Raw genomic sequence first — 15,069 nt, forward strand, 5'->3', positions numbered from 1 at the left:
AGAAAAAGGCACAGAAACCACTCCCACCCATTCCATTTCCTATACATTCCACTCCCCTCCACCCTCCTCGCCTCCCTCTTATCTTGGCACCTCCTGGCCACAAGTATAACTCCATAAAATTTCCTCTTTTTGTCTATCCCCATATATCTATTTTTCATAGCACTTTTCACTCCCCCCACATATTTACTTGGTTCCCTTTCTGTACAATTCAGCTCCACTTTTCATTGTTTAAATAAACAGTCAGTAAAAGCTACAAACTTAAAGATTTGATGAAAGATGGTTGAAGATCTCCAAATATAATTACATCACACTTTTCTACAATGTAATGACTATATAGGAAAACATATAGTGTACTTTGCAAGTCACTTACAACCACAGCAGTTATGTCTGAGCCTTCAAAGCGAGCAATAGCAATTTCTAGAGATTTGTGCATTGATGCATTAATTCTTTGACATATAAGTTTGTTGAGATCTATGCTTCGGCCAAGGAGCTGTACATGCCGCTGCTTCAGAAGGGTTTCATATCTGTTGAAATAGAAAATAAGAATAAGTACATGTATTTCTACATATGCACTGCCCTTGACCCAAGCACCATGACCACAGACAAGAATGACAGTTCACCCTTAAAGTGCTGAGATAGAAGTCTTGTACGAGTTTAAATTATGTATGAAATGGGTATAAATTTTGACACATCCCCCATGCTTACAGGGTGATAACCTTTGGTAAAAATATAACATATACACATAACAAAGGTCCTTTTAATCTCATAAGGAGGTGGCTGAGTCAAAGCAATCACCCATATCATACACAAATAAAATCCGTTCAACCACCCTTCACATTTCAGCACCTTGAGAATGATGGATCACTGTGTTCCCCAACACACTGCTTGGGTCAAAAGCTATGCAGCAAAGCCCTGCTCTTCAACAGGAGGGCCTGACAGGTGAAAAAAACTAAATGCATTAAACCAATACTCATAACACACATCACTACTATACATATATAGTTTTATTTATATATAAATCATAAAAATACAGTAAAAAGCATTTATTGAACAAATTCAAGGTATGTACATTATACAAGAATAACATCTACATACATATACCATGGGCATTTTCCCCCTTACAAGGGAGGTAGCCAAAATCAAAATGTATTATTCCACTCCCACCCATTCCACCCCCATTCACCAGCCTTCCCTCCCTCCCTCCCACCTTGGCTCTTCATGGATGACAGGTCATGCCTGCATCTTGCTCACTGCACTGGAAAGTAAGCAATACAGCAGACACGGCAAGGCCACTTCATTTAATCAACAACCCTCCTCCTTCCATTCCCTCATGCAGTAACACTGAAGATGAGGAGAAATCCCTTCAGGTTTTGTCAAAATATCATTCACACATAACCACTCCCTAACCTCATGCATCACATTAATGCATTGAATCTCCAAAATGCAAATAAAACTAACCTGTTTGATGGAGGAAACTGAATTCTTGTGCCGTGCTGCATACATTCACTTCGGAATCTCTTGTCCAACAAAATGCTGCAATGATTATAAACAAATAATCTTCATATCCAAAATATAGATATGCTTAGAATGAACCTTAAATATACGTAAATTAGCATTTCAATATAAACAGTAAAACTTCCTTAAATAAGGCTTCTATGAATTGTGATTAGGGACATCTAGAAATCACAACATGCCAGTCTCAACCCATGACAGTCACAAATCTAATGAAATCAGGCATCTGTCAGAACAAGGTGCATACATACACCAAGTAGCCCTTTCCCCCTTATAAAGGGGGCTGCTTAGTCAAGGCATATAACGACCCTTCATCCATCCTACACCCATCTCTTGTATCTTCTCTCTTTGCTCTTTTTAGATGAAGGGTCATCCCTGTCCCCCATCCATGGCTCAGGTCAGAAGCAATAAAACAAGACAAAGTACCTTCACAGCAGTTCCTCGAAGCCAAAGTTGGTTTACCCCCCACTGCTTCATCTTCATTACATGGTGACCCTCTCCCAATCATCCACACAAGAAAATGCAGAGCAGACAAGAAGAAATTCTTTTGGGCCATGTCAATTTCTCATCCATTCACAACCACTCTCCTTTCACACCTATTCCTTGCCTGGGTGACAGCATTCCCTTTATACCCAAAGCTCCCTTCACCCCATCCATCCATCCACCCCATTTTCAGTCTTCCCTTCAAGTTCATTCCATCCACCTCTGCTTCTCACTCTATCCAGCCATGTAATCTCCACCATACTCACTTCATCTCAAACACATTTAAGTTCCCCCATTTGTGTCTCTTTAAATTCCAAGTGTTTGCCCCATACAGTGTTGTGGGCACAATCACCCCTTCATCCTCAGGTACCTATTTCTCATGGCACTTTTCTTTGCCCCAAGAATTTACTGGCTTTCCTTACTCTATAACTTGCCTCAATCTTTTCATTTCCTCCAGCCTTTCTCCATTTAATCACTTCAGTACGAGTCAAATTCTCATGCACAGCATCAGCTGCCATATGTACGATGCATCACACTACTCACATAATAAAATATAAAGTCACTGCTGTATTATTCATTCTCTTTAACTCTGAGTAATAATAAATACAGAAAACATGATCAAACTAGTTCACAGAATCTGGGGGGGAACTCATGTACAACTACAAAAACTATATAATCAAGACGTTAATGCCGGCATCCTCATGTACCCATTCATGCTTCATGACGCCTATGTAGGCATCATCGAACCGAAATGGTTAAACTTACCTCCAATTCACTGTCACCCTTTTCCTTTGTACATATCACCTTACTTTTGACCACATTTACTTGCAGCTTTCTCTTTGCACATACCTTCACAATCTCTACCACTAACTGCTTCAGCTACGACCACAACGTCATCCACAAATATCAAGAAGCTCACCTCCCACTTCCTTCCACTCTCATTTATCATCTTAACTCCGGTCCATCAAGCTCACATTCACCCTATCCATCCATCCCATTCTTGGTCTTCCCCTCAAATTCATTCCATCCACATTCATTTTGCTAATCTTTCTTCACCCATTCTTCCCATTTACCCAAACCATTCCAGTCCATGAACACAGTGAACAACCATGATGACAACATAATTCTAGCACAACCCCACTATCACCTCAAAACATTTACAGACTCCATTTCTTACCCTAATGCAAGCTCTACTACTCACATAAAAAATCTAGACTGCCTTCAAAGGATTTTCCCCCTATCCTATGCATGTGTAACATATCCTATAACACACACCACATTCTAAATAAATCCCATTTAACCAAAATATTGGAAAATATGATTAAGATGGCAGAATTCTTTTCTAAGGTACTCTATGTGTCTATCTATATACCAAAGATTTTTTTCCCTTACATGGGAGGTAGGCAAGTCAAAAGGCAAGCAATCCCATCCTCCCACCCACCATCCACCAACCTCTCTTCCCTCCTCATGATGCTGAGGTACTCTGAAGTATTCAGGCTATGTAAATATGATATGGTTTAACGTCACAAACTCCCCCTTTTCGGGAGGCTAGAACAGTGCCCCTCACAGAGGGCTTTGTGGCGTGAAATTTAATGAACCATGCCCTTGGTTCAACTTCGCCGGTGGCAGGGTTTGAACTGCCATCGCCTTGACCTTCACCACAAGTAACGATGCCCTAACTCCCTAGGCCAGCGATGTAAATATATTATCAAGTAACTCAAATGACAAAAAAATTCACAAAAAAGAAGAGTCTTCTTTCAGTAAGTCCTCACCTGCCAGCCAGATGCTTATAATAAGCAAATATCTGCTCTGATAGCTTGAACACAAATTGATCAAAGCAAAGGTTAACCTCTGCCTCAATCTCATCATACAGGAACTGCTTTCGGAATTGTGTCAGTGCATAGTATGCCCCATCGTTGTAAAGATCTAAGGGATACAATACACACCTGGCAAGACAAATAAAATTTTCAATGAATTGTTACTTCTAAAATTCCTGAAGAACTGTTATTAATAGTCATGGCTGAGTTTTTCATTTAAATAATTAAAATGTATAAACTAAATCTACCATAAACAACATCAACTGGATGTATTTTGTCTACAAAGTTGGTAACATAAATATTAAATTCACTACAAACCTTTGAAAAAATAATAATAATATACATAAAACTAATCTATTACATACAAAAAAATGTGCATAAAAGTAATCTACCTTCTACTGAAAAAATTAGTAAAAAATAAATCAATCAATCCATTGCCCCAATTCCCTTTTCTAAGAGACCCATAGCCTCCAGTAAACTGGCCGTGGCCAAGTCCAACCCACAAGTAGCTCAGAGATGAGGTTTAGTATTGCTGTTTGTACAGTGATAGCAGGACTGATTAGTTTAAGGTAACCTATGTTTTTTTGTGAGGTGGCATCACCTGGGGCAATTGGTGTCTGTTGCCAAGCCAATTCTGTGTTTGTAATGTTTTTGAGCATGTTGATGAACTGAACACAGGCCTGCCAATGCAATTTTTACATGTCTTCAAAGTGATTTATCTGTTGGGATTATTTCTGGGAAGTTTGGTGAATTAGAGAATTTGGCATTCTATTGTGGAATTTTTTTTTATGATCTGAATGTGTACATATCTTTGTATGGAAATAGTGTGGGGTACTGGGGGCAGGCTATTGGGGTTGTTTTCAGTGGCCTGTGTGTGATATGATGCAAGGGGTGGATGAGTTCAAGAGCACATAAATAAAACTCTGTGCCTATCATTTTTATGCAGTGTTCTATGGGAAGGATTTTGGTTTCTGAATGTAATGTTTTACTAGTGGTGGGGGAAAAGAATACTGCCATCAAGTATTTCCACTTGGATCGTAAGAGGCGAGAAGAAAGGGATGGGGATTGGGACCAGGCATCCTTCTCCTTGTAGCCCCACAGGGGATATTCCTAAAAAAAGTAAAGGCATAAGAGGGGCTAGGAGTTTTTCGACCAGCACCCTAAGGTTTGGGTCTTTTAATGTGCATGGATGTGGTACAGATGAGAGTAAAAGGGATGAGATAGGTAGTATGTTTGTGAGAAGATGGATGTGTTGGCTTTGAGTGAAACTAAGTTGAAAGGGAAAGGCGAGTGTAAGTTTGGGAGGTTATCAGGAGTGAAGAGAGGGCGAGGGAGAGAAGGGGTGGCTATACTAGTAAGTGAAGAGATAGGTAAATGTGTAGTGGAGTGGAAGGAGGTTTCCTCCTCAAGGATAATGTGGATGAAGGTGAAACTGGGAAAGGAGATGTGGCTTGTTGTAAGTGCATATGGGCCTGGCAGTGAGAGGAGTGTAGAAGAAAGGGAGGCTTTTTGGATAGATTTAAATGAGTGCATAGAGGGATTAGGGAGGAACGTCAATGTAATAGTACTGGGAGACCTTAATGCAAGGGTAGGAAATGATCCAATTGATGGAGTGGTTGGGAAATGTGGAGTTCCAGGAAAGAATCGTAGTAGAAAGTTGATGGTGGAAATGTGTCTAGAAAGAGAGTTGATGATAGCAAATACAGTGTTTCGGAAGAAAGTCAAGCATAAGTACACATGGGAGAGGGTGGTGGAGGAAAGGGTGGTAGATAGAGAGTTAATGGATTATGTAGTGGTAAATAGGATTATGATAGGAAGAGTTAAGGATGTACATGTGATAAGGGGAGAGGGTGGGGGAATATTAGATCATTTTTTGGTGGAAGGTAAGTTGAGAATGGAGGACATATGGAGAAAGAGGAAAGGGACAAAAGGTAGGGAGGTGCTTAGAGTACATACATACATAAACCAAAGGCTTTTTCCCCCTTACAAGGGAGGTAGCCAAAAAGGAAAAGGCATAAAATCATTCCCACCCATTCCATCCCTGAACACTCTCCACACCCCTCCACCCTCCCTCCCATCTTAGCACCTCCCACATGAGGTGCTTAGAGTGAACTTTTTAAATGAAAAGGAAAAGGAGAAGGAGCACAAGAAGAAGCTGAAGGAGGAGTGGGAGGGAGTGAAGGATAGAGTAGAGCTAGGTGTGGAGGAGGAATGGGGATGGTTCAAGGAGGGAGTCACAAAGTGTGCAAAGATGGTGTGTGGAACAAGAAGGACAGGAGGAAATAGATGGAAGGGTAGTGAATGGTGGGATGAGGAAGCAAAGAAGGTTGTAGAAGAGAAGAAGTGAGCGTTCACAGATTGGTTACAAAATAGGACAAGGGAGTCATATGAGAGGTACAAAGAAAAGAAAAGAGAAGTAAAGCAAAAGGTAAAGGAGGCAAAGAGGAGAGCAGATGTGAAATGGGGTAAAAGTATGACAGAAAACTTTGAAAGTAATAAAAAGATGTTTTGGAAAGAAATTAAGAGAGGAAGAGGAGGCAAATCAAGTAGAGAAGAAAAGGTAAAAGGTGCAGATGGAGAGATGATAATGGAAGAGATGGCAGTAAGGGGAAGATGGGCAGAATATTTTAGGAAGATGCTAAAATGTGAAGGAGGATAGGGAGGGAAAGATAGCTGCAGTGGGAAATGCTAAGAAAATGAGAGTGATGAGTGAGGAAAATGGAGGAGAAATAAGGAAGGATGAAGTGAAGGCAGTTGTTAAGATGATGAAAGCAGGTAAGGCACCTGGTCTGGATGGATGCCATGCAGAATGTCTAAAAAAAAAAGGAGGTACAGTGATGGTAGACTGGCTGGTGAGGTTATTTAATGTTTGCTGGAGAGAGGGTAGAGTGCCAGAGGACTGGAGGAGTGCTTGTATAGTTCCACTTTACAAGGGAAAGGGGGACAAGTGTGAATGTAGTAGTGTCAGAGGGATTAGCTTGTTAAGTGTAGTTGGGAAGGCTTATGGGAGGATCTTGATTGAGAGGATTAGGAGAGGAACAGAGGGAGTAATTGGTGAGGAACAGTGTGGGTTTAGGACAGGTAGAGGTTGTGTAGATCAGATTTTTGTGGTAAGACAGATATGTGAGAAAGCTATAGGAAAGGGGAAGGATGTTTTCTGGGCCTTTATGGATCTGGAAAAGGCTTACGACAGGGTTGACAGAAAGGCACTGTGGGAGGTTATGCGGATTTATGGGATAGGAGGAAAGCTTCTGGGAGCTGTCAAGAGTTTTTATGAGAGTAGTAGAGCTTAGAAATGGAGAGAGTGAGTGGTTTGAGGTAAAGGTGGGACTTCGTCAGGGATGCGTTACGTCGCCCTGGCTGTTCAACTTATACATGGATGGGGTGGTGCGGTGAATGCAAGGGTAGTGGGTCAGGGATTGGAGATGGTTAAGGAAAATGGAGAAAAGTGGGAGGTGAGCCAGCTGTTGTTTGCGGATGACACTGCGCTTGTGGCAGGATCGGAGGAGGGATTGAGGAAGTTGGTGACAGAGTTTGGGAGAGTGTGTGATAGAAGAAAGCTGAAGATAAATGTGGGTAAAAGTAAGGTGATGAGATGTACAAGGGGTGAAAGTGGCAGTAGTCTGGAAGTGAGCATTAAGGGAGAGCGACTGAAGGAAGTGGATAGTTTTAGATAGTTGGGTGCAAATGTGGCAGGAAAAGGTGGAGTGCAGGTGGAAGTAGAATGTAGATTGAGAGAAGCGAGTAAATGCCTTGGTGAATTAAAAAGTGTAATGAGGAATAGACATTTGGGAATGGATGCTAAGAGGAGACTGTATGAAGGAGTGATTGTGCCAACAGCACTGTGTGGGGCAGAAACATGGAACATAAGAGAGGAAGAGAGAAGGAGTTTGAATGTGTTTGAGATGAGGTGTCTGAGAAGTATGATGGGGGTTACTAGGCTAGATAGAGTGAGAAATGAGGAGGTGAGGAGGAGAACAGGGGTGGAAAGGGAGTTGGGAGATAGGGTTGATGAAAGAGTATTAGGATGGTTTGGACACATGGAAAGAATGAGTGAAGAAAGACTAGTAAAAGAGGTATGTATGGCAGATGTGGAGGGAGTGAACATGAAGGGATGTCCTAGGATGAGGTGGATGGATGGGGTGAAGGGGGCTTTGGGGAAAAGGGGAATGTCTGTTGAGGAAGGACAGGAGAGGACAGAAGATAGGGGTGAATGGAGAATGGTTGTATATGGATGATGTTGTGATGCATGAGGTGGAATGGGGGGGGGGGGAGGGGATGGCGGGTGAGGTAGTATGTGTGAGCAAAATTTGACACAGCCCGAAGGGATTTCTCCCCGTCCTCTCCTTTTATGCATGGGGGGATGGAGAGGGGGGGTCGCCGATTTAATGAAGCGGCCTTACTGTGGATGTGCTGTGTCTTGCAACACTGCTTCTGACCCAGGGCAGTAGACAAGGTACAGGGATGACCTGTCATCCAGGAGGTGCTAAGATAAGAGGGAGGGTGGAGGGGTGTGGAGTGTATTCAGGGATGGAATGGGTGTGAATGATTTTATGCCTTTTCCTTTTTGGCTACCTCCCTTGTAAGGGGGAAAAAGCCTTGGTATATGTACGTATGTATGTATTGTTTTACTTCTTTGGGGTAAATGTTTTTGATGGTGATTTTGTAATTGTAGTGCTAGGCTATTAACATTAGGTTGTCTGCACATGTTAGAGCTTAGATCTTGAGCTTTGGGTTTAAAGTGTGTGTGTGAGAAATGAGAAGAAGTTAATTTTTTAAAGCTGCAGCTCTAGATAAAGGTGAGGGCACTGGTGGATTTTGAAGACCAGTGGTCAAGAATCTATTTTCTACAATATCCATCTGAAAAGACCACAGCATGCAGGTTGCCATCAATCAACCTATACTGATTGAATTACTTCTACACTCTTCATACTTAGCACTACAAGTATTAAGTTACTGATGTAAGTACAATAATGAGAAAAACTCTCTCAAGGTGATTATACAACTATGAAATGAGTCTGAATTCAATTCATTGCCCCTTGTCTCTCTTGCAGAAGACCTTGGGCCATCATCAATATATATAAAATTATAACTTACTCCATCATGGATGCATTCTTGGTGCGAAGGATGTGATCGGTCAAAATCCACGGCATGGACATTTCAATGGGGAACTGAAAAGCAAGAGCAATGTCACAAGACAACCAAAAACCCCTTATTGGTGTGCATGCTAATCTGTGCTATCTTATATACAGCAGTGAGGCATTGCAGCACAAAGCTTAATACACACACTCAATCCTTGAGACTGTCCTTCTCTACACATGAGAGCTATAGAGGACATGCATTAGTCTCACACAGTAACACGGCAGGGCTGATGAACAAGTCAATGAGTCAGGGAGGGAGTCAATGAGTCAAATGGAGTTCCCAGAAAGGAACTTTGGTAAACACTTCTGTGACATTAGAAAACTTATTATTCATTTTATTCCTTCACATTTTTTAACAAAAATTCTACTGATTTTAAGGCCTTGGGTATATCTTTACTTCTATTGACTACTGTGTGGACACCTAAGAAGGGCAACACTGCTAAAAAGCCACACATAACTAGTGCTTTAAGTGGCAGAGCTTGATAGTCAAGTATAGCTATAGCAGATACTAAATGTACCAAGGTATGCTATACTTGATCTCATACTTCAAAGTCATATTCAGATACCTATTGGATGACTATAATATTGTCATATGCTTTTAAGATCTTTGAGACATATCCTTTCAAACTTTCATTAAAATGTTTCACATATTATTAGTACGTTAGATTGATTTATGGAATTTTTGGCTCGAAGGCCAAGCGCCGGAGCCAGTAGGCCATTCAGCGCTATTAGTACGTTAGACATCTTCACACAGTAAACAGATCAATGTAGCAGAAGCACAGATTTCGCTGCAAATATATGACAAGCATTTTGCCTGCTCCGTGCCAAGTACACTGTTCTCTTCACTTTCCAAGATAACTGAAAAGACTGGATTACACTATACGTAGCAATGATGCTATTCACTTCATGAAACAAGAATTATATTTCATGATCCAGTTGATATCACAATTAAATTTTGCCTCTCGATTCTGATATACATATATTAAAGTGTGAGGATATGCTTGCTGTGCCAAATGTTATACTGGTGATACTAACTGGTGATACTAAGAAGTGATACACATTGCTACATACAGAGACCTGCATAGAGGAAGGGTCTGGATATAATCATCTTACAGTACATAATAAACATGCATGCAGAACAAAAATAATGTTTAATAATTTAGAAAATATTTAGTGAAAGAAAATCTTTAAATATATCTGTTTGAGACAATTTTTAATTCAATGTTCAGGCTGCCAACAGAATTATTTCTTTCCCTGGTTGGTAAAATGATGATATCCAAGTCTAACACGCCTGTATCAAACCCTTGTGAGTAGGCTGGAATATTAGCAGCACAAAAGCCAAGCAACTATATGTACTTGGAATACTTGGGAAACACTTGAAAACCAAAATTTCTTGAAGCAGATACTAAGTCCTATCAAGCAAACATATATTGAACTGTCTTTATATAAAGTACTTGATCATCTAACCTTCACATCTCAAAGCTGATTACAATAACCTAATCTCTAAATCAATTCTAACCCAACTTAACCAATACTAATGATACAGTTAACATATACCTACTTTCTATCAAATTCCCTAGAATACAGATCATGCTACTACTATGTAAGTGCAAAAGAAGCAGCAAAATTCTGGTGCATTATAAAAAAGACTCTAGGTCCGTCGTTCAGGACTACATAAGAACAAGTGGCATATAAGATGTGGCAACACAGGGATTAAGAAACAGTGATAATATAGTTCACAAAGAAAACAACATATACTTCATCTGGAGGGACAGTGTACAACATACAATGAACAAGCAGGCACAGACACATAAGCATTGAAAGACAGATTGAAAGGTACAAAAGATTAAACTCTGTGGGTATATACGTACAATACAAAACGAAATATAGCAAACCGATAAAAAAAATTATACAGATTGTTATAGACTGACCAACAATCTAGTTTGAAAAACCTTTACCACACTATGAGCACTAACTGGATATTACTCAATCTGTTCTATGACTATTTCTTGGCCACATAAATTATGTATGTATATGAAAAATATATATATATATTTTCACACCTTGTAAGGGGGTGGTACAGTCAAAGCAAGCCTTGACTCATCACATGAGAAAGATAATGGTGAATCTCCCAGTCCCTTCACTGCACCCTATTACAATGCCTGGCTTACATACACCATATGATACCACAAGTGATTAGACATAATAAATCAGGGTACAAATTGGCTGAAACTGTGTGCCAAATTAGTCTTTCTGATCAAACCATGTGTTAATTTAAAGTTTAATTCACACATCCATGCATAAATGGACACCAGTTAGCATGAACTTATGAGGTCAGACTATATTTACATGAAAAAAGACACACTAAGATACAGAGGAAATTAACTTGGTGATAGATAACAATAATAAAAGAAGAGCAAAAATGATGGAAAAAATTAAATATGGTCATTGGATTTTGAAGGATAAAATAAAAATAACTACATGTTAGAATTTATTGAAACTTATGTAGAAAAAATAAATAAACAAAAAATAAAACAAAATTGGATGCAAGCAAGGACACGCATTCGTGCAGACATATGGACGCACGCACACGCACACACACACACACACACACACTTGTATGGTAAGTGTTGAATGCATAAAGTGAGAAATGTGAAGGAGAGGTAGAGAACAATAGTGGAAAGAGAAGTGTTGCATTGGGTAGATCAAAGATGGCCAAGATGTATTGGGATTTGGAAATAATGAACGAGGAAAGACCAGCAAAATGAGTGTGGAGAGCAAAGTGGATGGAGGAAATGTGAGAAGACCAAGAACAAGGTGAATGGACAGGATATTGGGGTCATTGGATGAAAGAGGAATGTCTGTTGAGCAAGGAAGAGGCTGCAAAAGATGGGAATGAATGGAGAATGGTTGTAAATGGATGAAAAAATGATGTGACACAAAGGGATGATCTTCTTGTCTGTTCCACAATTTTTTCAAGGAGATAGGGGGTGGGTTGTCATATAATGAAGCATGAAACCCATATCTCCAAGGTAATAGGTAACAACCACTGGATTGGACCACAAGTCACTCAAGGATAAGTTGTTTTTGTCCAGGTAAGGCCAGGGTAGGGCAGTGTAGGATGAGGGGTTCAGTGTTTTCTTTGTATGATTGCATCTGGGGACATTTGTTTTTGTGCCCACACCAATTCTGTGTTGGTAATATTTTAGTATTGAAGGGATAACCCATCATCCATGAGAGGCTGAGATGGGAGGGGTGAAAAGGGTGGTGGAGAGGAGTGAAATGGGTGGGAATAGGTACGTTGCCTCTGACTTAGCTACCTCCCTTATATGGGGGAAAAAGCTCTGGGTATACAGACAGATAGATACGTTGGTGACCTGAACAAAGTTGTACTAGTGTGGTTCTTACTTCTCTTGGGAGGAATTTTTCTGCAGGGCTAATGTCTAAGGGAGTTTTACAGTGTAGAGAGTTTGGTGGTCAGTCATGAAGTCCTTGTTTTATGGTTTGAATGTGCATGTATTTTCATTTAGATGTTTTGTGTGGTGCACGTGGGAAGTTGTTGTAGATGTTTGAGTAATACGGTGCTTTTTTTTTTTGCATTCAGCTAGTTGTCCTTGTGTTACATAGTTATATGGATGGGCAAGATTGAGGACTTTTGCACAGAATAGTGAGCCTATCATTTTCATGTGGTGTTTTATGAAGAGAATTTTAGTTTCTGTGCACAGATGTTCTACTGGGATGGTTTTAGTTCATCCTGTTATCATTCTTAAAGCTACATTTTCTACGGTTTGTTGGTTGTCTATGTTTCTTTTCTAGATTATTGAGAATCATGTGGAGGCATAGTCAAGTGTAGTTCTAAAGAATTTTTTGTACACTGATAATGGTTTCTGCTGACCTGAATATATCCTTACTACTAATTTTACAACTTTTATTTTCTTGTTAATTTTCACTGTTAAATCCTTAATGTGTGGACTGAAGGACATGTAAAAAAAATCAGACCCAGGATTTTAAGGTTCTTTTCTTTGATTCTTTGTACATTCAACTTTGCTACTGGATGGTTCTTTGATTCAGGGTTATTTGAGGGGTGAGCAAAATTATGTTGACTTCAGAGGTGAGGTCTCCATTATTCTTTGTCTAAGCCACTGCTCTAGTTTGTCTATATTTGGGTGTTCTTAGCATCTGTTTTGTAATTGCAGAGTTGGGTTATACTGTCATGTATTTGCCTAGGTTTATGGAATGGGTGGGAATGGTTATTATGCCTTTTTCTTTTTGGCTACCTCCCTTGTAAGGGGGAAAAAGCCTACGGCATATGTATGTATTTGCCTAGGTATGTGTTATGCTCTGGATTTTGTATGAGGAGGTCACTTGTGAAGAGTTTGAAAGTTGAAAATATTACTCCTTGGTGGACTTCAGTGTATAGTCTTTAGGTCCCAGATATTTGGATGTTTTGGGTTACTCTGTATTGTTTCCCCCTTTGCAAACATTTCTTGTTATTATTGTGGATACACGTTTCCATTACAATGACAGGAAATGGCTAAGATGGGAGGGGGTGACAAATGGTTTTGGATGGGTATACAGTGGGCATAGGGTGGGTGTACGCTTCAATCTGACTCCTCGAAGCCATGGATTTCCTGCACGTCACACCTGTAGCATTGAATTGACAGACTGATCCCAAGGGTGGCCAAGTCAAAGCACAAACCCATTTTATGCAAATTAAAATGCATTTAAAAATGCAGAAAGGCACAGCTCTTCCACTGCTGGTTTGCCTCCATCCTTCTCATCCACTCGTAACAATTTAGGAAGCAGATGCGAACATCCCTGTGCCATCCCTTTATCCATTTATAATTTCCCACCATTAACCCCTATATTTTCCCACTCTCTTTTCTCTCCTAACGGACATTCCACATACAGTACTATCTCTCATTAACGAATGTTAATTAGCTGTGTTTGCATTGTTTTCGCTGTGTTTTCGGTGTTTTTGGTGCTGTTGTTCAGTGCTGTGCAATCACTATGCCACCCAAAAACCACTCCAAATCAACGGATTATTCCCATCAATGGACACCGTTACCCCCCTTATAGTCCGTTAATGAGAGGTAGTACTGTACTTTCAAAGCCCCCTTCACCACATCCATTCACATTATTCTCAGTATTTCTCTCAAGCTCACTCCATCCACTTCTACTTTCCACACTATCTTTGATGGTCTTTCCTCGTCCATTTTTTTCCTATGCTCCAAAACCACTTCAGCACTCCCTGATCTACCCTGAATGACAACTCCCTTCCCACCTTTGTTCTCAATCTTACATCCACGTTTCTCACTCTTTCCATTCTTGTAACATCTATCATATTTTCCAAACACTTCATCACAAAAATAATCAGTATCTTCCTTTCTGCCTTCCTTATATTCCAAGTCTCTGCCCCACATAGCAGTATGGGTACAATCACTTCTTCATACAAGTTTCTCTTCACAAAATTACATACTATCTCAAACCTTCAAACAAGCCAATTCTATAAAAAAAATGAAACTAAGTAAAACAAGCAGGATTGGTAACACTCAGGGGAAAGCAATAAAACAGAAAAAAATGGGTTGAACTGATTGTTAAAAAAAAAAGAAAAAAAAGAAGAAAAAAAAAAAAAAGGATACATATCTCTGATCATGAATATGAACAGATCTCACAGAGCATACACAGAGCATGGGAAGATGTACAATACACGGAAAGACAAAAGCAAATACTTTAAAAATTACAGTAAAGAGTTAACTTACAAGGTCAAGGGACAGGGAAGTTCCATAAGGATTGAAAATGGGAAGATGGTGAGTCAGAAAGTGAGTAGGAAAGTGAGAGATAGTGCAAGAGAAAGAGAGATGAAAAGAGAGAAGTTGAGAGTGACAGAGATCGAGTACCTGTATGCGCTTCTCCATGACCACCAGGTCTTTGCATTCCTCATTGTGCTCATGTTGCACTGTGCATTTCTACGGCAAAAGTAAACATTATACAACATAAACAAGTCTTTAGAGCAAACAAGTAGACACCAGTATTTCCACCACTATCATGTATGCAATTCAACCACAAATGACACGATTCAGAAATCTTTCACGTTGCTAAGCCCTCCAAAAACA

The 15,069-nt window shown here is 40.0% G+C and overlaps 1 protein-coding gene across 6 annotated transcripts in view; it reads right to left on the minus strand.

The window, feature by feature from the left end:
* Positions 1-15,069, minus strand: part of Cyfip (Cytoplasmic FMR1-interacting protein Sra-1) — a 100,846-nt gene that overhangs the window by 14,862 nt on the left and 70,915 nt on the right. For 5 of the 6 annotated variants that reach the window (XM_076192694.1, XM_076192695.1, XM_076192697.1 and 2 more), the window contains 5 exons: positions 14,854-14,922; positions 8,910-8,983; positions 3,768-3,941; positions 1,459-1,533; positions 371-524 (listed from right to left, as the gene is read on the minus strand). In XM_076192694.1, the coding sequence (XP_076048809.1) occupies positions 371-524; positions 1,459-1,533; positions 3,768-3,941; positions 8,910-8,983; positions 14,854-14,922 (546 nt within the window). The remainder of the gene's footprint in view (positions 1-370; positions 525-1,458; positions 1,534-3,767; positions 3,942-8,909; positions 8,984-14,853; positions 14,923-15,069) is intronic. The other variant, XM_076192696.1, reaches the window with a different exon arrangement.

Source organism: Oratosquilla oratoria, chromosome 11 (genome assembly GCF_046742065.1).
Source record: "Oratosquilla oratoria isolate Oo_2021 chromosome 11, ASM4674206v1, whole genome shotgun sequence".
In the NCBI taxonomy this organism is placed as follows: domain Eukaryota; kingdom Metazoa; phylum Arthropoda; class Malacostraca; order Stomatopoda; family Squillidae; genus Oratosquilla; species Oratosquilla oratoria.